This window comes from Sciurus vulgaris (genome assembly GCF_902686455.1).
Source record: "Sciurus vulgaris genome assembly, chromosome: 5".
Lineage (NCBI taxonomy): Eukaryota > Metazoa > Chordata > Mammalia > Rodentia > Sciuridae > Sciurus > Sciurus vulgaris.
In genome coordinates, this window is record NC_136465.1 from 9,140,750 (window position 1) to 9,164,241 (window position 23,492).

Sequence of the window (23,492 nt, forward strand, 5' to 3'; positions counted from 1 at the left end):
AACAGAGGCGTCTCCCTGTTCTATCTGAACGCCAAGGGCTGAGAGAGGAGAAGGGCCCTGAGAAACAAACTCATCTCTTGCTCTCTTCCAACTGGAAACCACACACTTTAAACCTTGATTTGGTCATCTTTTTTCTTTCCATGGTGCAGGGGACAGAACGCATGGCCTGGAACACATGGCATCATGCACATAAGGCAAACGCTCTACCACGGGGCCACATCCGCAGTCCACAAACTCAAGTCTCTATCATATCGCTATAGTTGTCTTGGGGGAAAAAAAGTGATGCTTTCCAGCCGTTCCACTTCCAGAAGCCTTGAAGTCTCCACAGACACGCATCCCGCTCCCCTCTGAACGCATCCTCTCTGTGCCCCACACGCTGGTCCAGACTACACCACCCCTCCTCTGGGCTACTGCAAGCCTTACTGCTTCCGCACTCTGCCTCACACAGACGACCCTCCGAGAGGCACCCTCACACACGCAGGACACAACCATGCTGCTCACCTCGGCCTGCACGTTTCTGCACGTGCCGGCCCTTCTCCCACCTCCCTCCAAACTCCCAAAAGCACCACTGCAATACAGGGGGCTGCTTCTCGCAGTTGCCACCGCCTGTGGATGCCTCACGGACAGGCTCTCTCTTGCTCCATACGAGCTTCTCGAATATCCAAGAGCCCTTGCCAGGCACCCTGTGTAAATCAGTCTGTACCCTTTATGGAGAGAGAATGAAAACGTCTGTCTCCAGGACTGGCTTCAGAAGCCCGTCCTAGAAGCAAGTGACATGCAGTGTGGAGAGAGCACTGCTCTGGGAAAGCTCGTTTAAGCTGTTAATAACTGAAAGATGTCACTTTCCTAACAGCCCAAGTCTTCACACACCAACGGGACAGATCTTAAGACTCTCATTTCACAGACTGCTCTAAAAAGGCCACCCTACTTATCACTATTTTCCAGAATGTAAAGTGAAAAAAGGGAGACAGGCAAACAAGACAGAAAAAGCAATAACTGAAACCAAACTTTTTAAAATTTTTTTAGTTGTATGGACACAATACCTTTATTTCTTTATTTTTACGTGGTGCTGAGGATCAAACCCAGTGTCTCACCCACACAAGGCAGGTGCTCTACCACTGAGCTACAGCCCCAGCCCCATGGAACCAAATTTTTGGTGGGGCTGTATATCAAGAGGGATTGCCTGTAGGTTCTGCTTTAGGAAGGCTAAGCTCCTACCAGCCAATCCTCCTACAGCTGGCAATCGTAAACTCTGTACAAATACACCAAGAAGGAACTTTCCCAAGGCACTGGAGAGTGACCATACAAGGCACACTGTTGAGGGGAGCTGACATTTAGAGGGAAGGAAGTGCTATACACAGGGAGTCGCCCTGAGAGGGGACAGAGCTAGCACCATGAAGGACAGCTGGAACTCTCTGACAAAACCCAGTCATGCTGGCCTGAAGAATAAAAAAGAGTTTGAGGCAACCACCACATCTGGAAAGAAAGGAGGAAACTCTAAGAAGGAAAGAACCAGAGAAGGGGAGTCCCAGTGCTGGGTATAAACTGGTCTCTGGCCCATTTCTACCCTGGGCATGTTTGGTGCAGGTTGTAAGCAGACCAGCTAAATATAAAAGAACTCAACTAACTCTAGAGTAGCCATTCAAGATAATTTGAGTCCAAATTATCTGCCTCATAAGACAAAATATCAACACTTTTCAGAATAAAGATCAAGAAAAGCAATTCCAAAGCATATCAGTATCAAACTGCTGAAAATCAAAGATAAGGAAAAGATCCTGAAAGCAGTCAGAGAAAGCCATACATGACATGCAGGGGACTCACTGACCTATCACCAGGAACTGCAGAACGTCTTTAAGGTGCCATGAGAGCATGGTCCCAACCCAGTGGGGAGCTTCTCAGAGGAATGGGCGTCAATTCCTCGGCACGGTCATACTCTCCATCTGACTTCCGTTAGGAACCTCTGTGGCTACGCTCAGGAGCCAAGGTGCTTGACTCACTGTCAACAAAGAAGGCCAAGGACGACACGGTGAAGGACAGCTGGACCTCTCAGACAAAACCCAGTCCTTCTGGCCTGAAGGAGTAAGAGGAAGGAGTGGCACAGAGAGCAGAGAGCATCGCCGCACCTCTCTGCAGCAGCCCAGGGCATTCAGGTGAGAGCGCCACACTTCTCCCCTCTCTCCACAGGTCCTGGCTCCTTGCCCAGACGCTATTCCATGTGAGCTGAAGTTCTCTTTGCACAGAGCATGTGGAACTGGAGTGTCCAAGGATGGTGGCAATAAAACCCACTTTTATTCTAAGCCAGATCCCTCTGTCATGTAATTATTAGAAAAGGATGAGGCGTTTTAGCATAGAAGATCTATCAGGTGCCCCTAAAATAATCCTTTTCCACTTCAAATGCTGGGAGTCAACAGATTTTACAGTCCACATATGATCTAGTACGTATGCCTATCGCTTAGTTGAGAAGCTGAACAGAAGAGAAACACAAATTGCCCAGCATTTTCTGAAATGACATAGGGGTCCCAGGTTGATTCACTCAACCAATACTGCTGACTTTAGATGGTTCTCCCTAAGGACTGGAATCTGTGAGACTGCCTGGGAACCACCATGCTGCTGACTTTATAAGCCCTGGTAACCCTAATATAATGACTAGGTGATGTCATTATAGGTGGCTTCTCGGTGGAAAGCCACTCTGAGGTGCATCACAGGACAGCCATTCTCTGACAGGGAGGCAGCTGCTACTGTCTTTCTAACCCCAATGCCTGCCTGCACCCAGGAGGTCAGCAATTCCAACGGCTGCCCAAAGCACCTGCCTTTCTTAAATGGAAAGCACAGTCAAAACATTTAAAGAATGGAGTGAGATTCTCCAGTTTGAAACTATTGGCGCTTTTTTAAAAGAGGAAAAAAACAAACAAAAAAAAAGCCTGCATTCCTAATATGAGCTTTCTAGAATGGCCCTTTATTTTGAAAGTTTCAGGCACTTCCAACTAGGTAAGGCACTACTGCATTGGCTGCCTAGAAACCGAAGAGGACTACTTATTTCCCACCAGAGTTAAAGAAAGGAGTAGTTCTGGCAAGGGCTCTGCTGCACTCTGGCTCATTGTTCACTGGGTGGACCAAGCTTTTCCACATCCTGACCAAACGCAAAGAATGCCCAAGAAAAACAGAAGGCAAAGGCAGCCCTGATGTCCACTGTGTGATGGCATCTGCCCTTCAGAGTCAGTGCTGCTGCTTTTTTTTTAATTCAATTCAATGACTGTCATGAAGTTGTAACTAAGAAAGGAAATGAGTAAAATTTATTTGGGAAAAAGTCTGTAAAAGAAACATCTCCATTTACAGAATGTGTATTAATACACAAGATTAACTATGGGACAGAAAGTTTTAAGAACCCTATAGTCTTTGAATGGCCTCACACAAATCATTCCTAAAAATCACTCATTTTCTTAAGCAAGACTCTAGGAAAGGCATGGCCCATCAGACCTTGTTCTTTGCTACCTTTTTCTAGAAAATACCTAGGTTGCACAGTAAGTAGTTGACAGGTCTGCTTTAAGGCCTCTCATTTAAAAGAGATGGGTTGCATCTCTCTTTCAGTTTGCCAGGTTTCATTCAGGCAGGTAGATACAGCAAGCCTCAGAATGCCACCCAATCCTACATATTTAGCTCTTGTCTTCCCTGTAAAATAACAGCATCTACAGACAAGAGATAGAGAATGAGAAAGAGGGCTGGGGTTGTGGCTCAGTGGCAGAGCGCTTGCCTAGCACGTGTGCAGCACTGGGTTCAAGCCTCAGCACCACACATAAATAAATAAAATAAAGGTCCACTGACAATTAAAAAATAAAAATAAAATTAAAAAAAGAATGAGAAACAGCCTGCAAGACAGTCTACAAAAGAAGGCTCTCCAACTCCCAAATACCAAACTCCACTCCACTCTTCCAGAAGGCTTCCAGAGAATACTGTGAAATGATACCGTTCTCCTTTCCAAATCCTTTGGGATGATTAAAACTGAAGCTTCTGGAATCAGACATTCTAAAGCTCACCTCCTCCATTACTCATCATGGCCTTAAGCAAATTAATTAACCTCTCCAAGCCTCAGTTCCCACAGATATAAAATGAAGAAACCATGATAATCGTATGTCACATAACACTAACTACGATGCCGAGCCCCTAGGTTCCTCCTAAACCCATGCTTTCTCATCACTATGATCAGCAGGGATCACTTTCTGGGTCCAGGGTCAATTTCAGCTGTGGCAGTGCTGAGACGATGTGGGAAGGGAGTCGCAGCAATGAACTGGCAAGACTTGAAGGAGCAGTAAGCAGAGATTCCACAGGGGAAGTGATCTGTGCCAGTTTTTTAAAAGACAGATGTATATTCTCACCAGTAAAAGTTAAGACAGCTACAGGGAAAGGTATTAAGAGTGAAGTACTATTTCACACAGCAAGACAGACTGAGCGTTTTTCTATTACCATGATGGGGACGCCAATGTCAGGCCACAGAAGGTCCTCTGACGGCAGTTTGGGAGAATTCCACACCACCACCACCTTGTTCAGGTAAGGGAGCCCATTCAGCCTCTCCAAGGAGTTCATGAGCACCTCCTCCCGCTCATAGGTCAACATCACCACTGTGAACTGCTCTCGGGGCATGTTGCCGCCTAGTGCTGCCTGAAACTCCTTGCCAGAACCCCCAGCCCCACCACCAATAGGCCGGAATCCAGTCCCTGAGCCCAAGAACTTGGCCTCTGAGGGCAACACAGGGTCAAAGGGTGTGTGGGGGAAAAGATGGAAAGGCCCCGGAGCAGAGTTCCAACTGCGGTAGAAGTCAGTGACAGTCAGAGTGAAGTTGCGGAGGTATTTGGGTGAGGCGTAGGGTGGTTCTGTTTCTACTGGCCCCAGGTCCAGGTCCCCATTGTCAGCCATGTTGGGGTCAGTTCCAGCCGCCTTGCCTGAACGATGGGGAATCTCAGCTGCTACCTCTTCCCGGATGGGAGCAGCTGGGATCTGTATGCGAGTCCTAATCATGGCCAGCACGGTATTAAAGATACTGTCAGCGGTGGAGAAGTAAGTCTCCCAGAGAAAGCGGCCTTGCCGCCTCATGGCCAGCAGATCACTGTCGGAGAGACTGCGTAACAGGAAGTGGATCTCAGTGACACGAGGCTTGGGCACCACCAGGGCCGCCTCATTCCACTGCAGCATGTCCTGGTAAGGAAGCTGGACTTGTTCCCCCAGCACAACTGGGACAGCACCAACTTCCAGGGCTTCGAAGAGCCGTGTTGCACACCCAGATGAAATAACCAAGTGGGGGTCCCCAGGAGTGATGATGAGGGCAAAGGTGGACAGCCTCAGTAAGTCCAGGCGGTCTTCCCGCTCCCCACACAGTGCCCACTCGGTGGGCAGACTGGGCTGCGGCTGGATCTTGCAGGTAAAGTCCACCAGGACCTGGTCTAACTTGCTGTCCTGGACTGCCTTCAGGGTGGCAATGATCCTGTCGTCATAGTCAGCAGGGGGGTCACCCTCCATCTCCTCCTCAAAGGACCGGGCCTCCTGAAGGCTGGATCTCAAGGATTCGATCTTCTCACCCTGGAAGGTGAAGAGGTATTTCCGCTTCACTGGCACCTGAGGTGGGATGTCCATGAAGTTGGGTTCTGACATAGCATGGACTAGTGGTGACAGCACCACGTCAAAGCCAGGTCTGTACTGCGCAGCACAGAAAGTGGACTGGGCCACCATGGCGCGGCCCGTACTGACATTATACAGTAAATTCTGTGTGTACGACTTGCGTGACAGATTGATGATGACATGGTTATGTCCATCTGCCCGCCAGTGTGGTAGAGCATACAACTGCTTCTCAAGGTCAGCAGGCCGCAGCACTACTGGATCCTGCATTTCTCCCACTAACACCACATACAGGCAGGCAATGTCTGCATTTTCTGTAACATAAACATTGGCTCGTGCTGTAGCCTGAAAAGCCTGCTTGACCAGGGGGTCCAGGTAGCTGCCCAAGGCAAACTGGTCACTGTCATAAACATAGACTGGAAAACCAGAGGTGAGAGGGCAACGGGAATAATCAAAACAGTTGTGCAGCCGGCAGCCCCGCGTGACCTTTGGGGGAGGAAGGCCAGCGTCATCCTTCTCTGGGAGCAGTCGGATGGGCAAAGAAAGTTTGGGCTGATTTTGGGCCATCAGCTCTTTGTAAGAATGCTCAGTCTGGCTAATGACATTCTTGAGTTGCAGCAGGTCCTGCTTGGCGTTCTCGATACTCTTCTTACAGGCTTCGATCTTCAGGTTCAGCTTGGCAATTTCACTGTTGAGCTCTTGCCGCTTGGCTTCCAGCTGTAAGAGTTCTTCACTCACCGATTCGCGAATGCGGCAGAGGTCCAGCACGTGCTTCACCTCGCAGAGCTCGTTACCTGCCCGTGGGCCAAAAATCCGTTTGCCTGCCTCATCAGCCTCGTCCAGCGTGGTGAGATAATAGTGAGCAATGAGTGGGAAGAAAACCAGGATGATGAAGAGCGTAAAACTGAGCCATGTGAGCCGGATGCGGTTGGACCAGCGCAGCATGCAGGTCTGACCTCCATTCCCTACTCCCCCATTCCGCAACATGGTATAGCCCGTCATGAGTTCTCTGTGGCTCTTGCCCCCTCTGATCACGTTGGGTCACTCGCCATAACCATGAGTTTCTATTTAGCAAATCGCAGCCTCTTTTTCACTCACACGTTTCTGGAAGAGTCAGTGCACTCCCTGTACAAGGCACCAAATAAAACGGAGATTTCATTTTCCTCAGCTGCGAATGAAATGGTCCCTGACCCTATTCCAGCAGATTTTAAGTTCTGGCTGTTGACCACAGAGCATTTCCTTAATCTTCACTGAACAGTAAAAGGTACCACATTGTTGCTGAGATGGAAGGGAGGTCCTGGATGATGAAACCCAGGAAAAATACCCTGGAATCACAAAGGCCATTTCAACAGTCATAGTTCTTGTTCCTTGGTTTTGCTGGCCAACAAATATACATAGTTTCTACTGCACAGTTGCACAGTAGCTGGTTAGAACTGCTGGCAGTTAGAAAACCAGCCTCTTGTCCACATCACTGCCAACAATCAGGCCTGCAAGAGAAAGAGAACCGTGTCAGTGTTTGTAAGATTGTGTTGAACACCACCTCCCACCCCAGTATGTGTCTAGAAAACTCTTAAATCTTCTAAGATATAGCAGTGGTTGGGACATCAGGGTGTTCTCAGAGAACACTGCCAGTCCAAGGCAGAGACGTTGCCCAGTACGTGCACACTGCTTGTGGTTGATAAATGCCCTCAACAGCTTTCGTCTACATACACTCCACCCAACCTCTTCCTGTTTAACTAGATCTAGAGCAGCACTAGTGTCCCATCAAATGATGATCAACTAAAATCAACAGTGGGAAAAGATGTCTGCAATAACAATCAGACATTCAAGACCAGGGCATCATCAGATAAAGAGAAACACCTTCCCAACAATCTTGTTCCCAAAGCTCACTTCCAATATTAAAACATCCTTTTGAACCACTTGATCAAAAAAGACCCTGAAGGGCTTCATTTGTTAAACGTAGATCTGAAAAGAGTTGAAGAAAACTCTTGATCATCAGCCAGTAGCAGATTTAGTAATCCAGAGACAAAATGTATTTCCCAATTTGCTTCTATTTATCTTCCACTGGCAGACATCATGTGCTCCTTCTTAAATTAGAAATAGTAACTTGGTCTTTTAGGGAGAACACACTTAGAAATGAGCGGCATTATTTCTTATCTTTCAGGGACGGACATGCTATCAGACCACGTGCCTCTCAGGGCCCTAATCTTCTAAATGGAGATGAGTGTGCGGCGATAACAATATGTTGTGTGGCTGTGAAAATGAGGTACTTTGACTAGTCAATCTTTTTTTTTTTTTTTTTGCAGTGCTGGGGATCGAAGCCAGGGCCTTGTGTTTGCAAGGCAAGCACTCTACCAACTGAGCTATCTCCCCAGCCCTGACTAGTCAATCTTGAAACAACATTACCAGTCCCTTTACCATCAGAGGCTACAGAATCTTTCCACTGGTGTTCTCAAATTCAGCATATCTAGAAGTCAGTTATAATACACTGTGCCAAAGAAAATTCCTGTATGAATATTTCATTCATTTCTTCCCCCCAAAAGTATTCAGACTCTTGACACATCTAAGACAAGCTCTTGTAACTGGGAAGCTCTAGAATGCACAGTGGTCCTTGACCTCGGGAACTTCTCTTAGCCTGGAGACAAGATGGACACAGCAAGGGCACTGCCACAAGATGGGACCAAGTCAGGGCTCAGTCGCTCCTCAGCTTCTACCGTGGCTCGAGATGCATAACTAAGAAAGGTCTGGTAGTCTTCACTCACACTGAAGTAACAGAATTGGTATCAGTGTTACTAAAAGGCTTCAGCAGAACAAGTGAGGACAACAGAAACAAAAAAATCTAACCTGGAAAATACAAAATCTGGATAATCTCAACCTGGCCAAACATTCCCAAGAACCTGGGGAGGTCAGTACTTCTAAAGGCCTTGCGTTGCCTTCTGAGTCGAAGGGTTAACTCTGCAGCATGGCGACAGGAGGCACGAGTGGCGGCGAAGGCAAGAGGCAGCACAGTGCTCGCTCCTTCCGTGCCTACACGTCGGGAGCCGCCCTGCTCAGGTGTATGTCGCGGTGTCCTCGCGAAAATGATTTCTCCAAATAGTGAACACCAGGGCTTGCTCTCCTGTTTTAAAAAGGAAATAGAAAGGTAGCATGCTATTAGGAAAACACCCAATGCTGAAGGTGCTATTAAAGAACTTACTGTTCCTCTGAAAAGGCTCCCCTTGAATACGTAAGGAGCCGTAGAATTCACTGTCCCAACAGACACTCTTTTAAGTGGAAAGCTCTTACGTGAAAAGCATTCTACTGGTAACTGCAGCAGGACAACAGGTACACACTGGGACCCTCACAGCAAACCAGAGAGGTGACTCGCTTACATGCTTGAAGACAGACTAAAACAACACTAAAATGTGGGAAGTCCTTGCCTTTAGAACTGTATGCTGAGCAATTTATAGATGATAACATACCTGGAATCTGCTTCAAAATAAACAGGGGTGCTGAGGGGGACCTGGAAGGTGCTGAGGTGAACCAAGAACAGCCAGAGCTGACTGGTACTGGCACTGAATGATGGGTATACACGGGGGGTTATTATATTTATGTTCTCTATTTTTGCATACGTTTGAAATTTTTCATACCAAAAACCTAAAAAAAAAAATTACATACAGAATCTAAGGGAACATTTTTAAAAAGTCCCTCAGAGACTGACCAACTCATAAGTAGAGATGGAAGTAGAAACAAACATTCTAATGGAAACCAAGCTAAGTGCAGTATACACACCTGTAATCCCTGCTACTCAGAAAGCTGAGGCAGGAGGATCACAAGTTTGAGGCCAGTCTTAGCTCCTGTTTCAAAATAAAAAATAAAAAGGTCTGGGGATGTAGCTTAGTGGTTAAGTACCCCTAGGTTCAGTCCCCAGTACCAATAATAATTATGATAATAATAATAGAAACAAATAATTCAGCAATAATTCAAAATAATTTATTCCCAGTAAGTTCTCTTTTACTGAAATAAGGCAGAAGTCAATGTCCAATAGCATGAACTTCAATGGTAATTAAATTATTTTAAGCACAAAAGAAAAAGGACACAGAATCTCTTCTGTCATTCTCGAGAAAACAACAATGAGGCATCAGGATCTAGAAACAAATATCCCTGCAACACTGATAAGGAAAAACCTCTAGAGACTGAGTCCAAACACAGTACACAGCTTGATGCCCCCATAGCATGCAGGCCCAACTTGACCGGCTCCTTCCGTTCCTGGCCCCCACAGCACATCTCACAAAGCAGCCAGGATGGTCTCCTTAAAAGACAAATTAGACACGTCTCTCTCTTTCTTAGGAATTGTAGGAGCTTCCCACCGCACAGCCAGCCTGATGCTGACCAGTCCATGACTGTCCAAGTGCACTGGCCACTGCTGTTCCCCATGCTTACCAACTTTGGCCACCCTGGCCTTTCAACTCCTCGTTCTTGCCAAGCTCTGTACTGTCCTGGAACCTTCAGACTGGTTGCTCTTTTTCTGGGATGACTTCATCCCTCAGGTCAATTTTCTTAACATTCTCATTTTAAAGTTGCCTTTAAACCCCAGAAGCTTTCTGGCATTATCTACTGATTTCCTTCGTATCTCTTCATTCATTCACTCATTCACTCATTCATTCATTACCACCTTCCCTGTCAAAACCTACTCAGTGGGGACAGGAGCCTTGTCTACTGGGATCCCCACCACGTCACCAACTCCCAGCACAGTTCTGGCACACCAAGTTTATTAAATGAGTCGTATTGCACTCCCAGCCCTTGCCTGGATTTCCACGACACTTCTTTTTTGGTCTTCCCACACCTCCCTGCCCGCTGTTGCCTTTCTGCTTCAGTACACGTAGTCTTCCTCCTACCTACAGTTTTCCCCAAGGTTCAGGACCATCCACTACAATGGCTTCAATCACCACCAGTCAGACCAGCACCAAAGCCATGACTTTGACCCTAGCCTTTCTGCCTTATACTAGGAGTACAGTATCCCTAGCTCCCTAAGGATCTCTCTCCTACCCAGCACACACCTGTAATCCTAGCAACTTGGGAGGCTGAGGCAGAAGAATCAAAGTTCAAGGCCAGCTCAGCAACTTAGCAAGATTCTGTCTCAAAATAAAAAATAAAAGGGGTTGAAGATGTAGCTCAATGGTGGGGCACCCCTAGATTCAATCTCCAATACAAAAAAAAAAAAATTTTTTTTAAATTAAAAAATAAGCCATGCATGGTGGTACATGCCTGTAATTCCAGTGACCTAGGAGGTGAAGGCAGGATCAGAAGTTCAAGGCCAGTTTTCATACCTTAGCAAGACTTCAGCAACCTAGTTAAGAACTTTCCTCAAAATAAAAATAAAAATGGGGGTTCAATTCCCAGTACCAAAAAAAAAAAAAAAAAACCCACCTCTCCTAAGATATATTACAGTCAGCTCAGACTTTCAAACACTTCTTCTTTCCACTAACTTTCAGTTCTGCCCATGGCACGGAATTCCTCCAGCCTCTCAAACAAGAAGCAATGTGATTCTCAGGAAGACTGTGGACCATGGAGCAGCCAGGCCAGGACCAAACCCCTCAGGAAGCTATCAGGGGCTCAGCTGACCATTCTGAGACACTTTCCTTCATGAATAAGAAGGTATCACCCATGTTCAGATAGTGAATAAACACAATACACACTATCTGGCACAAAATAAGCTGCATATTAGCTGTAAGCCTTGAGTTATTTTTAATTCCTCCAACTCCTTACATTCACATCAATCTCCTACCAAACCCTGCCAATTCTTGATTGTAATAATCATTATGATAATACTGAATTTTTCATTTATCCCTTTCTTTTATATTTCTATTATTCTACTGCCTTCACCAATCCTGGCCCACAACAAATTATAATGCCTAATCTCATGCTTTCCACCAGTTCACTCTGTATTACCCTAAATCAATATTTTTTTATCTTACTTAGTGCTCCAGCTTGAATAATTTCAAATTCTCCAATCCATTCTTCTGATATATCCAGCCTACTGTAAATTCTATCCAATACATTCTCAATTTCAGGAATCATATTTTTCAGGTCTAGAATGTCCATTTCTCTTTTGTAGATATCCCATTCTGCACTTGAAATCCTACATCTATTCATTTTTTTCCTATCTTTCCCTCTATTTTCTTTACCACATTTATAAGAATTCTTTTTTTTTATTACTGAGGATGAGAACCCAGAGGCACTTTACCACTTTACAGCCCCAGTTCTTTTTCTCCATTTTTAAACTTTAAGACAGAGTCTCAGGAACTGGCCAGGAACTTGCAATCCTCCTGCCTAAGCCTCCATAGTGGCTGGGATTACAAGCATGCACAAATAACCGTGCCCAGTAAAAATTAAAATTTTTATCTGCTAACAGGGACACCTATGGACTTAAACCCAAGATGACACCCACCATGAGGTAACACACGACACAGGCAAGGGGCCTTTGCCAGAGCCACCAGAATGCTGTTTTGACTTTCAACCTCCCAAACTGACTAAATAAGTCTCTTTAATTTGTACACTACTCAGCCTCAAGTGTTTCATTACAATGACAGAAAAAAGACTAATTCATAATACAGTATTATAACTAATACGGAAATGATTTAAAGTGTTCAGGAGAACATGTGCGGTTACACTCAAATACTATGCCACCTTGTAAGGGACTTGAGTACCTACAGCTGTGGGTGTCTGCAGCAGGCTCTGGAACCAAGCCCTCAGACACTAAGCATGCTGTATTCAATTTATCTTTTTTGTGGTTACCCTTAAAGTGGTTACATGTATTCTTGACTCAACCAAATCAAAAGTTTAACGATATTTCTAACATTTTCTCCTGCCTTGATTAATAAAAGACCCTTAAAACACTACCTGTGATAACCTACAGTGAGTTAAATATCATTCTTAAGGTTTGGCTCCACTTTGGTTGTACCCTCTCATGCTCTCAGTAACAAAAGTGATGCCCATTTATATATTCACCCACATATTCACCAATTTCCTTGCTCATTTCTTCTGGCACTTCATTCCTTCCAATTGTTTCCTTTTTCCTAAAGCAGTTTCTTCAGTGAGAGTCTGCAAACACACCTTATTTCAACCTAATTCTTGAATGGGGAGAACCTTCTGGATGTCATCGTCATCAATGAAAAGTTGAGATGTCACTTCAACCTGTTTCTTGTGGGCAATCTGACTTCTCATTCTGCTTGCTTTAAAGATCTTTTTGTCTTTGAACTTCTGCAGTTTCAATAAAGTGTCTACTTGTGGAAGTTTTGGTTGTTTTGGGCTCAAAAAAACTGAACTTTCTGGATCTTAGGATTCATGTCTTCATTAATCTAGAAAACTATCAGCCATTTCTTTGTGCATCTTATCTATCCCCCAGTCTCTCCTTGAACTGCCATCAGATGATGGAATGCATGTTAGACATCCTCCTCTATCCCTCGAACCTCCCTTTTTGTCTCTGCCCCTTGTGCTAGCTTCTGGAAATTTCCTCACATTTGTATAATTTAGGGGTTGGGGAACTTTTTCACCGAAGAGCCAGACACTTAATAATTCAGGTTTTCTGCATCACATATAATCTGTGCAGCACAGTTTATTTTGTCTTTTAAAAAAAAAATGTTTAGAGTGGAGCATGGTAGTGCACACCTACAATCCCAGCAACTTGGGAGGTCAAGACAGGAGGACTGTAAGTTTGAGGCCAGACTCAGCAGTTTAGCAAGACCCTCAGCAACTTAGTGAGACCCTGTCTTAAAATCAAAAAATAAATGAAAGTACTGGAGACAGCTCAGTGGGAAAGCATACTGGGGTTATATCCTCAGTGCCCGAATAAATAAATAATATTTAAAATATAAAAATCAAGCTGGGGATGTAGCCCAGTGGTGGAGTGCTGCCTTGAATACATGAGGCACTTGGTTCAATCCTCAGCACCACATAAAAATAAATAAAATAAAGGTATTGTGTCCATCTACATCTAAAAATATTTTAAAAAATATAAAAATCATTCTTACTTTGGAAGTTATAAAAGGCCACAGCTGGGCACTATGTCACAAACCTATAATCCCAGGGCTTGGGAGGCTGAGGCAAAAGGATTGTGAATTTAAGGTCGGCCTCAGCAATTTAGTGAGGCCCTAAGCAACTCGGCAAAACCCTGTTTCTAAATAAAATATTTTTTAAAAGGGTTGGGGATGAAGCTCAGAGATTAAGCACCCCTGGGTTTAATTCCCGGTCCCCCACAACTCAGATTTAGCCCTCAGGCCATGCCGAGGTCTGCCAAACCCTCGTTGGCCTCACTAGTTCCCTCTTCCCTGTCTAAGCTACCATGTAGTACTCACGAGGCTTTCCCCTAATAACTCTTTCACACAGCCAGAAGTCCTACTGATGGTTTTAAAACTTGCCTTCATTTCTGTGTCAGCACCTTGTTCTTTCTCCTATTTTCTATTCCTTTTCTCTGCTAATTCTTGCTCACAGAGGATGGTGGATCTTGTTGCCTCTTTCAATTTGTAATTCTGTACTGAGTTTATTATTGGTAGTCCTGCGTTTCTGGGAAATCTGTGTGGTGGGGTTGAGAATAAGTCCCTGTACAATAGTGTGCTTGACAGACATGTCTGCCATATATTATCAGCCTCAGGATACTAGTACATCAAGTTCTAAATCTGGAGATTCCCCCACACCACACAGGTATTGTAAATGTGAACCCAAAATTCACATGACAGGAAACCGTGGTCATGAGTTCTCAGTTGGAATCACCTCCCATCGCCAATACAGATCCAGTCCAAAAGAGACATCTATGTGCTCATGAGCTGATTTTTTTTATAGTCCACCTACTGTCTTACTGACTATTCAGCCCTTTGAAGAGCCACATTCTTATCTGGTGTCTCAATTTTAATGTCAGTCTCAAGGTTTTTTCCCTCATCTCTCAGAAAATTAAGGCACGATTACTAAAACTGGCAAATGCTTGAGAGCGCTGCAGCTCTGACTGCTCACCACACACCTTGATTTCAACCCCCACCCCCACCCCCGTCCCCTCCACTTTTTTATTTTAATGAGAATTTACCTTTCTTCTTGAGAACACGATATGCATTTTTAACAGAGGGGTTTATATTTATATAGCCTACAATTCTGCCAAAAGCACAGGCCCCTCTTCTTTTTTCTCTACATACGTACTCACAAAAATGGGACGCCATATGTTCTTTCTTGTAACCTGATTTCTTCACTAACATCAGGAACAGTCTACTGTCCCACACCTTAGAAAGCCTACTACAAGGGCTGGGCTGTGGCTCAGTGAGTGATAGAATGCTTGCCTAGCACGTGTGAGGCACTGGGTTCAGTCCTCAGCACCACATTAAAAATAAAATAAAAGGTATTGAGTCCAGCTACCAAAAAAAGAAAAAGAAATCCTACTACATGATCATCACCAGCTGAGTATCATCCCATAATACAGAAAGACCCTAACTTCTTTAATCAATCCCTTTTTGCTTGACATTTAAGTTTCCAATTTTCATCATTATAATTAATGCTATGATGTATTCTCCTGCAGCTACCTTCATATGTATGTCCATAGAATTTTTTAATGTGAAACTTCTGCGTCAGAGTAGGAACATGTTACCATTCTTCTACCTCAAAGATGGTCATGTACCCTCCCTGCAGCAATACAGAGTGCATCCACTTACCAACAGCTCACCAATAATGGTGTGGCAGAATCGGTGATTACTCAGAGTACCTACCTGCAGCACCCCTGCATTTCCCATCTTGCCTTACAATTTGGTCAGAGCCATTAGACCCGTTTCTGCCAAAGGGAGAGTTCCCAGAAGCCACTTGTCACTCACAGTAACAAGCAACTAAGATCAAGTACAGATTCTCTCCCTCCTCCCAACTGAGAACCCAAAAGGAACCAACTCCAAAATTGTGCAGGTGCAAGTCAGAAGCAGCACAGATCACAGTCCGCTGGAGGAGTGCTGTTGAAGAGGGCCACGTGATTCACATCAGACTGCCACATGAACGGGAGACTCCAACTTTTGTTACAAGTAAGCCTCTGAGATTTCAGTCTGCTGTTGCAGTCAGACATTAATCAAACTGATCCCATCAAATGTCACTGTCTTTTCAATATGACAGCTTAATAGGTAAAATGTCACTGTAGTGTTTTCATTTACCTTTCTTTATTATTGGAGGCTGAATAATTTGTTTATCAAGGGCCCATACTTTTCTGTTCATGAACTGCCAGTCCACAGGCTTTGCCAACCATTCTATTTCTAAAACTGCTTTTTCGCCACATTCCCTGCTCACAATATCAGTCTTCTACCTCACTATCGAGTTTCTTTTCAACCAGGGTTGGCTCTACTCATTCCCTAGGCCTACTACTCCTCAGGCCTATTTCCCAGCATGGAGGAGGCGGCTCAAGCTGGCTCTCCCTCTCCTGGTCTTGCAGCTTCTTCCCAGGACAGGTCGCACCAGGAGTGGCATTTTTAGTTTTCCACTTACCTAAACCCTGGTGCCTGTAGGGCCCTTCCAAGTCTTACCTCTTTCATAAAGTTTTCTCCAACTACAAAGGATTTGTCAGTTCTCTAAACTCTCACTGTACTCAATATCAAAAGATTCAAAACTTAGGGCTGGGGCTGTGGTTCAGTGGCAGAGCACTTGCTCACCACATGCAAGGCACTGGGTTCGATTCTTAGCACCACATATAAATAAATAAGTAAAAGGTCCATCGCCAACTTAAAAAATATATATATATTGTTTATATATATAATATATATTTATAAATAAAATTATATATTTATAAATATATATATATTTATAAATAAAATTATATATTTATAAATAAATATATATTTATAAATAAATATATATTTATAAATAAATAAATTTATAAATAAATATAAATAAATTTATAAATAAATATAAATAAATTTATAAATAAAAATATATATTTTTTAAGTTGGCGATGGACCTTTTACTTATTTATATATATATATATATATGTATATATATAACCTTAATCAACTTTTCATTGGTTTCATTTAAGTAACATATTTCCAGTTGGATTAAAAACTCCTTATAGAAGGGAACTATTTTTCTTACCACTTTAAAATCCCCCTAGGGTACCACACAGTACCAGGTGATTGCTCAATAAATGATACCAGTTCAGTTTTAAGTCTTGGTTCACATTTTCATTACCAATCAAGTTGGAAATTTGGAGCTCACGTGCCTTAATTTAAGGCAAAAACAAGACACCATAAAAATGAAGAGGCTTGAAAAAGGCATCAGGACTTGGAGTAGAAACCCTGGCTCAGCCTTGAGAATTTAGCAATGTAATGTGTATGATCTCTCTGAGCCTATTTCCTCCTTTGTAGACTGACGCTGAAAAACCTTTACCTGGTGCTGGGGTTACTGTGGAGATTAAATAAGATATTACAGATGAAAAAAAAATTTGTGGGACACAGCTAAAGCAGGAAAATTCATGCATGGATCACTTACATCAGCTGGGCGTGATGGCACATGCCTGTAATCCCAGCAGCTAGGGAGGCTGAGGCAAGAGGATCATGAGTTCAAAGCCAGCCTCAGCAACTTAGTGAGGCCCTAAGCAACTCTGAGAGACCCAGTCTCTAAATAAAACACAGCAAAGGGCTAGGGATGCGGCTCGGTGGTTAAGTGTCCCTGAGTCCAGTCTCCAGTACAAACAAAAAGAAAGGCTTACATTCAAAAGGAGGAAACGTTTCAAATGAATAACCTAAACTCCTACTTCAAAACCTAGAAAAATAACCAAATGAACATAAATGGAAGGAAATAAAGAGCAGAAATCATTGAAAGTACTAGGTTTGTCAAGAGTCTGACAAACAGAAGACTAAACAAAACAGAAAAGACACAACAATAGTGTCAGAATAAAATGAGTTAGCACTGCAGTCCTTATGGGCATCAAAAGATAGCCAGAGAAGACTACGAACACCTCCACAAACAAATGGACTGATTCCTTGAAAGACACAAACTACCACAACTCACCCAATGTAAAACAGATCTTCTAAATTAGTCTTATTTTAATAAATTGACTTTGCAAATTACCTTCCCCCAAAAAATCTCCAGCACAGATAGTTTCACTTGGAATTCTAACTATTCAAAGAAAAATAAACACCTACTCTACACAGTCTCTTCCAAAGGAACACACACTTCCTGACTCATTTTACAAACCTAGCATTACCCTGAAACCAAAACTGCACCAGGTACCAAAAAGAGAAAACAAGTACCTCAGGAATACAGACATAAAACTACTTGACGAAATATCAGAGAATAGAATTCAGAAATATATAAAAAGAATCCTACTGTATCACATGTAAGTAGGTAAGTTTTTGTTCAGTTTTTTTTGAGTCAGTGTCTCCCTATGCTGCCCAATCTAGCCTTGAACTCATGATCTTCCTCTGCCTCAGCCTCCTGAAGCACCCCGCTGGAATGTATTAAGTAGGAAAGTGTTACTTTAATATAGTTAACTTTATCTAGAAGTATAAAAATTCTCTCCATTTATTCATACTTTCCTTTATTTCTCCTATCGAAATGCTGCTGTTCTCCCCCACCGTCCATCTCTTGTGAGCATTTTCTGTTTTCAGTCTTCCACCCCTGGTTCCCCACCCAGCTGCTCTTCTCTGGCTCCTTTCCACCGCTCCCTAAACACAGGTGCTCCCCAGGGGTTTGTCCTTGGTCCTCTCCTGTCTTCACTTCCTACAGCTGGCCACTTAGCCTCAGTTAGCCCTCCCCCGCCACCTGTCTGCCTCTCAGATTTACCTTTCCCATCTTCACCTCCCCCCCAGGAGATCTTTTCCAGCGGTCAGCAACATGAGACACTTGCACCTTGATGTTCCAGTGGCAGAAGGACACATCTACCACTCTAAGGAGAGGTTGCAACATAGGTGTCTTCTCTCAAGGAAAGAAGCCAGGGTACTTGTACAGTTAGGGACTGACCATTCACACCATGGCTGACGTCCTGCTCTTACACTCTCCTCAATCAAGTTTCTGCTGATAGATGGAAGTGCAGCTCTGGATCTGCCAGCAACTGCTTGAGGGCGTATTCCTGGAAAGCTAGAAAGGCCCGTAAGGTGAGGCAGGTGGGGGCTGAGAAGCAGCAACGCTTGGAGTTCTAGTTCAGAATTCCGGCTGCGGCTATGCTCCCGCTTCCTCCTCTCATCCCTTCACTCCGAAGGCCAGCGCCTTCTCACCTCCTCTCTGAGGCTGCCGCCCACATTCCTGACCACATCAGTCAGTCCTTGACTTGCCAGCAGAACAGTACCCTGGGCCTGTCAGGACCTCCTTTCATTGATGGGGCTGGGGATATAGCTCAGTTGGTAGAGTGCTTGCCTTGCATGCACGAGGCCCTGTGTTCAATCCCCAGCGCTGCAAATAAACAGGGCTGGGGACTTGGCTCAGTGATTAAGCACCCCTGGGTTCAATCCCAGTTAAAAAAAAAAACAAAGTCAGTTGATACCACAACTATCCTAACTAGACCTTTCTGCCTTTAAAACTGAAACACTGATATTCAAATTTCCTGTCATGGATCTGGGATATCTCTATTTAGGATCTCTTTAGATAAATAAATAAGGTTGTATAACTTTCTGCATACCAAAAATAAAATGAAAACACAGAAGGGAGTAGCTGGTTCCATGAGGGCTGCTCTCACATCTTACATATGAAAGGTCTGAAGGGAGAATGGGGCAAAGAACAGAAGCTAGATGCTTCCCAAATGTTCTCCAAGGTAAATCTCAACAACCAGGACGGCAGCCAACACGCACTGTGCACAGGTTAAACCTACCACACTCGCAGCCGCTGCCCCCTCCCCCTTCTCACGCAGTCCTGTCATGGAGATACCACTCCTCCTTTCCTTTTGTGCATGAAGACACCACAGCACAGAGGTTATGTAATTTGGCCAAGGTCATTCACATTAAGTGGTAAAACTTGAATTCTAACCAATCAACTGACTCTAGGGTCCATATTCAATGTCCTAACCATTATGATAAAGGGCCTGTGATATTAATTCAAGGAACACGGTTGTGCACACGCATACAATTATTTTTATATTCTCCAACACTGTACTGAGTCACTGTTAACTGTAACCATGAATAATGACTGATTACAATTGAAACACATGGTAACACTGCAAAATTTAAAGCTAGCACTATATTCATACTTAAGAGTATATTAATCTGCTAAACAATACAAGAAAACAATATAGTCAGAGCAAAAAGTTTGCAATGCACCCAGGGACTACCTGCACACATGTAGGTAACTTTACTTTTAACTTTTTCTCAGTTAAGTCAAAATTGGCCCATCAAGAAGTCAGAATCCCATCACAACCCAGGCACAGGGTCTACACAATTGTTTGTACATTGTTGTTGTCATTGCCTCAAGCCCTTCGAATGAGGTGAAGGTCATTCTATATAGGAAATAATTTCAGTAAGATTACTGAAAACAATAGTTCAGAGGTTGGGTTATTAAATACTAACAACCCAAATGTACATCATTTCCCGACAATCAATCTGTCCTGACCAGGTAGTACCTAGTTCATTAAACCAGAAAGTATGTTAATAAGCACTAAAGCAAATTCCCCAAGACTACCACTGTCAAGGTTCCGACTTCTCTCCTATTGTTTAAACAAAAGGCCCTTTCCCAAGAAGCTAATTGTAGATAAACAATGCCTTCTAGGGCTAGGTTGTAGCTCAGTGGTAGAGCGTTCACCTTACACTTGTGAGGCACTGGATTCAATCCTCAGCACCACGTAAAGATAAATAAATATAATAAAGCTACTGGGTCAATCTACAACTAAAAAACAAGAATGACTTCTAAGAACTGAATGTAAGCCATTCACAAGTTACAGGACATCAAGAAAGACATGGGTTTGCCAAACTTAACCTGGGTATAAAATAAGGGAAACAATGTCAGCAATTAAAAAAAAAACCAGGCGTGAGAAGCTGACTGTGCCTTTAACATGCTGATAGTGAAGATGACAACACCGTCAGACAACCAGAGTCAAGCCACCCCATTGCAGGAACTTCAGGCAGTGGAAAACAAGTACCCTTAGGACTCCCAGGCAGGTCTTTAAGACCAAGGTGCCCCATATCTGCCACTAGCAGGCAAATCACAAACCACACAAAAGAAGCCCTTCAATAAGCAATAAGCCGTCCTTCCTGGTATAGGTAATGACAACTAAGCTGATACTGATTAACCCATCACCAACAAACCTGAACCCAGAAGTCTCAACTCCCAAAATAAGGTCCTCAACTGAAAATTATGGCACTGCCTGTTTCCCCTACCAGTTTGATAATTAAAATCCAATTGTCTTCCAGTCACTTTTTAACTAGAAATACAAATCAGATCCACAACTCAATGTTTTTCAAATAAACCCCAAGCCAGCCCACACTTACTCATCAGAATTCCCAAGTGCAGGACCAAGGCTCCTGGAGTCTGACATGTTCCCAGCTGATCTTAATGGAGAGCAACACTTCTACCTCCTAAGGCATTAGTCCAGTGAAGAACTGATGGCAGTACTCAGTGACGACATCTGAGTCACGGTAGTTACAAACAACCAAGGAAGACAAACAGCACTGCACCTGAATTCACGCGGGAAGTCTGCAGACTGCATTACACACCCCTAGGGGACGGGCGGACACCCGTACCTACTCCTCAGTTATCTTTCTGACATTCCAGGCACTGTATTCCAGATACCCGCGCAGTCTCTCATTTCATCAACCACATGGGGGTAGTGAAGTGAACCGTGGAGGTAGGGCAACTCGTTAAAGACAGTACAGCAAGCAAGCTGAGCCAGTCACAAATCCAGGTCTGCACCACCCAGTGCCTGTTCATTGCTGATCACTATGTTTACTTACAGTAAAACACACTGTCTTAATTCATTTTACTTAATAAGCACATATTACTCTTGTAATTAAGAAAAATATCTTGTTGCAGTCATTTTAAATTTCACCACCTAGATATGTGTATTTTTCTTTTCAGTACCAGGGATTGAACCCAGGGGCACTTTACCACTAAGCTATACTCCCATTTCTTTTTATTTTCTGAGACAGGGTCTTGCTAAGTTGGTCAGGGCCTTGCTGTGTTCCTGAAGCTATTCTCAAACTTGAGATCCTCCTGCCTCAGCCTCCTGAGCTGCTGGAATTATAGGTATGCGCCACCTTGACCAGCAACACCGCCTACATATTTCAATAAATATGATAATTACCTGTTTGGGGAAAAAAATAGATTTCCACAAGACAAACCAAACTAAAAATTAAAACCCAGATGTATTTAAGAATTAATTGTAATAAATAAAACCTACTCCACCCTTTGCTTGGTTTTTAAGTATGTATGAAATGTTATGACAGGACATAGTAGTGGTGGTCAGACATGGAAATGGGGAGACAAAAATATACATGTGAAATAAACTCAGTATTTTAATAAAGTAAAAAATCAATAAATGAAACCTTTAAAAAAGGAAAACAATTTCATCTCAAGTACAGCCCCACTTCTCTAGGAATCCAAGCAAAAGAAGAATCCATAAAAGTTCAACTGACTTGACTACACAAAAATCCAAGGATTCTGTGTATTTATAAGAAAAAAAAATGACTAAAAGACAGGGGAAGCGGTTGCAACGTGATCAGGTTAGAAAAAGCAAAAGCAGTTCAACAATGGCCAAAGGAACAACAGGAAGTTACACAAAAAGGGTTCAAATTATAAAACGTTTAAATGTTTAACCTTCCTAGCAATCAAAGAAATGTACATTTCAAACAAGATACTGTGACATTTTCCATCTATAGTCAGAATTGTAAATCATAATATCTGGTGCTAATCAGATCCAGGATAAACATTCCCACACTCTGCTGCAGGGACTGAAAACTGGCACACCTTCCCAGAGTACAGTTTGGCAGTGAATCAAAAGTGCTGAAACTGAGCCTCTTCTCTGGCCCTGAAATTCCACTTACAGAAATTATTCTGAAGACTTAAGACTGATTAGTAAGAAAAAAAAATTAACCTCAAAAATGTTCACACTAAAACATTAAAATAAAGATAATGAACTTGGCAGCGCTGCAACGTGACAGCTCTTTGAACTACGCTAGTGGGAAGGTCACTCCTATTCCTAACAAAAGTCTATAATGTTCTTATCTTTGACTCAGCAATTTTGCTTTTGTTTTGTTTTGGCAATACTGGGGACTGAACCCAGAGGCACTTTACCACTGAGACAGGGTCTTGCTAAGTTGAAAATACTGGTCTCAAACTCGTGATTCTCCTGCCTCAGCCTCAAGTCCGCGAGATTACAGGCATGCAAAAATTTCACTTTCTAGGAATGTCTTCTAGGTGAACAAAGATTTGTATACATAAAGATGCAATCACCTCAGCATTCTTTATAAAACATGTAACATATTAATTAAATGTCCTAGAATAGCAGCAAGCTTAATATAAGAAATGTCATTATTGGGGAGGCTGAGGCAGGAACATCACAAGTTATAGGCCTGCCTGGGCAATTTAGCAAGAACACATGTCAAAATTTTAAAAAGGATGGGGATTTAGCTCAGTGGTAAAGCACTTCTGGGTTCAATCCCCAGTACTACCAAAAAAGAAGTCACTAATAAGACATCATGCTGTCAGTAAGCTTTTCAATAATTTTTAAATAAAGGGGAAAAAATGTTCACAATGTAATGTTCAGTGGGAAATACAGATTTGAAACCGTATACCCAGTACGATACAAAATGTTTAAAATGCAAATGTATATATTTTTAATAGAAAACAAATAGGAGTAAAAACACCAACAGTGACACTTCTAGATTATGGAATTACAGGTGACTTTTGCATTCTTCATAGTTCTCACTCTCTCCCTTCTAAAAATGACAATGCATTTTTATAAATGAGGGGAG

The 23,492-nt window shown here is 43.2% G+C and overlaps 1 protein-coding gene across 4 annotated transcripts in view; it reads right to left on the reverse strand.

Moving 5' to 3' along the window:
- Window positions 1–23,492, reverse strand: part of EXTL3 (exostosin like glycosyltransferase 3) — a 110,194-nt gene that overhangs the window by 26,499 nt on the left and 60,203 nt on the right. For 2 of the 4 annotated variants that reach the window (XM_079139937.1, XM_079139936.1), the window contains exons 2-3: window positions 8,483–8,725; window positions 4,462–7,094 (exon numbers count right to left, since the gene is read on the reverse strand). In XM_079139937.1, coding sequence (XP_078996063.1) covers window positions 4,462–6,609 — 2,148 coding nt within the window. In that variant the 5' untranslated portion in view covers window positions 6,610–7,094; window positions 8,483–8,725. The remainder of the gene's footprint in view (window positions 1–4,461; window positions 7,095–8,482; window positions 8,726–23,492) is intronic. The other 2 variants (XM_079139938.1, XM_079139939.1) reach the window with 2 other exon arrangements.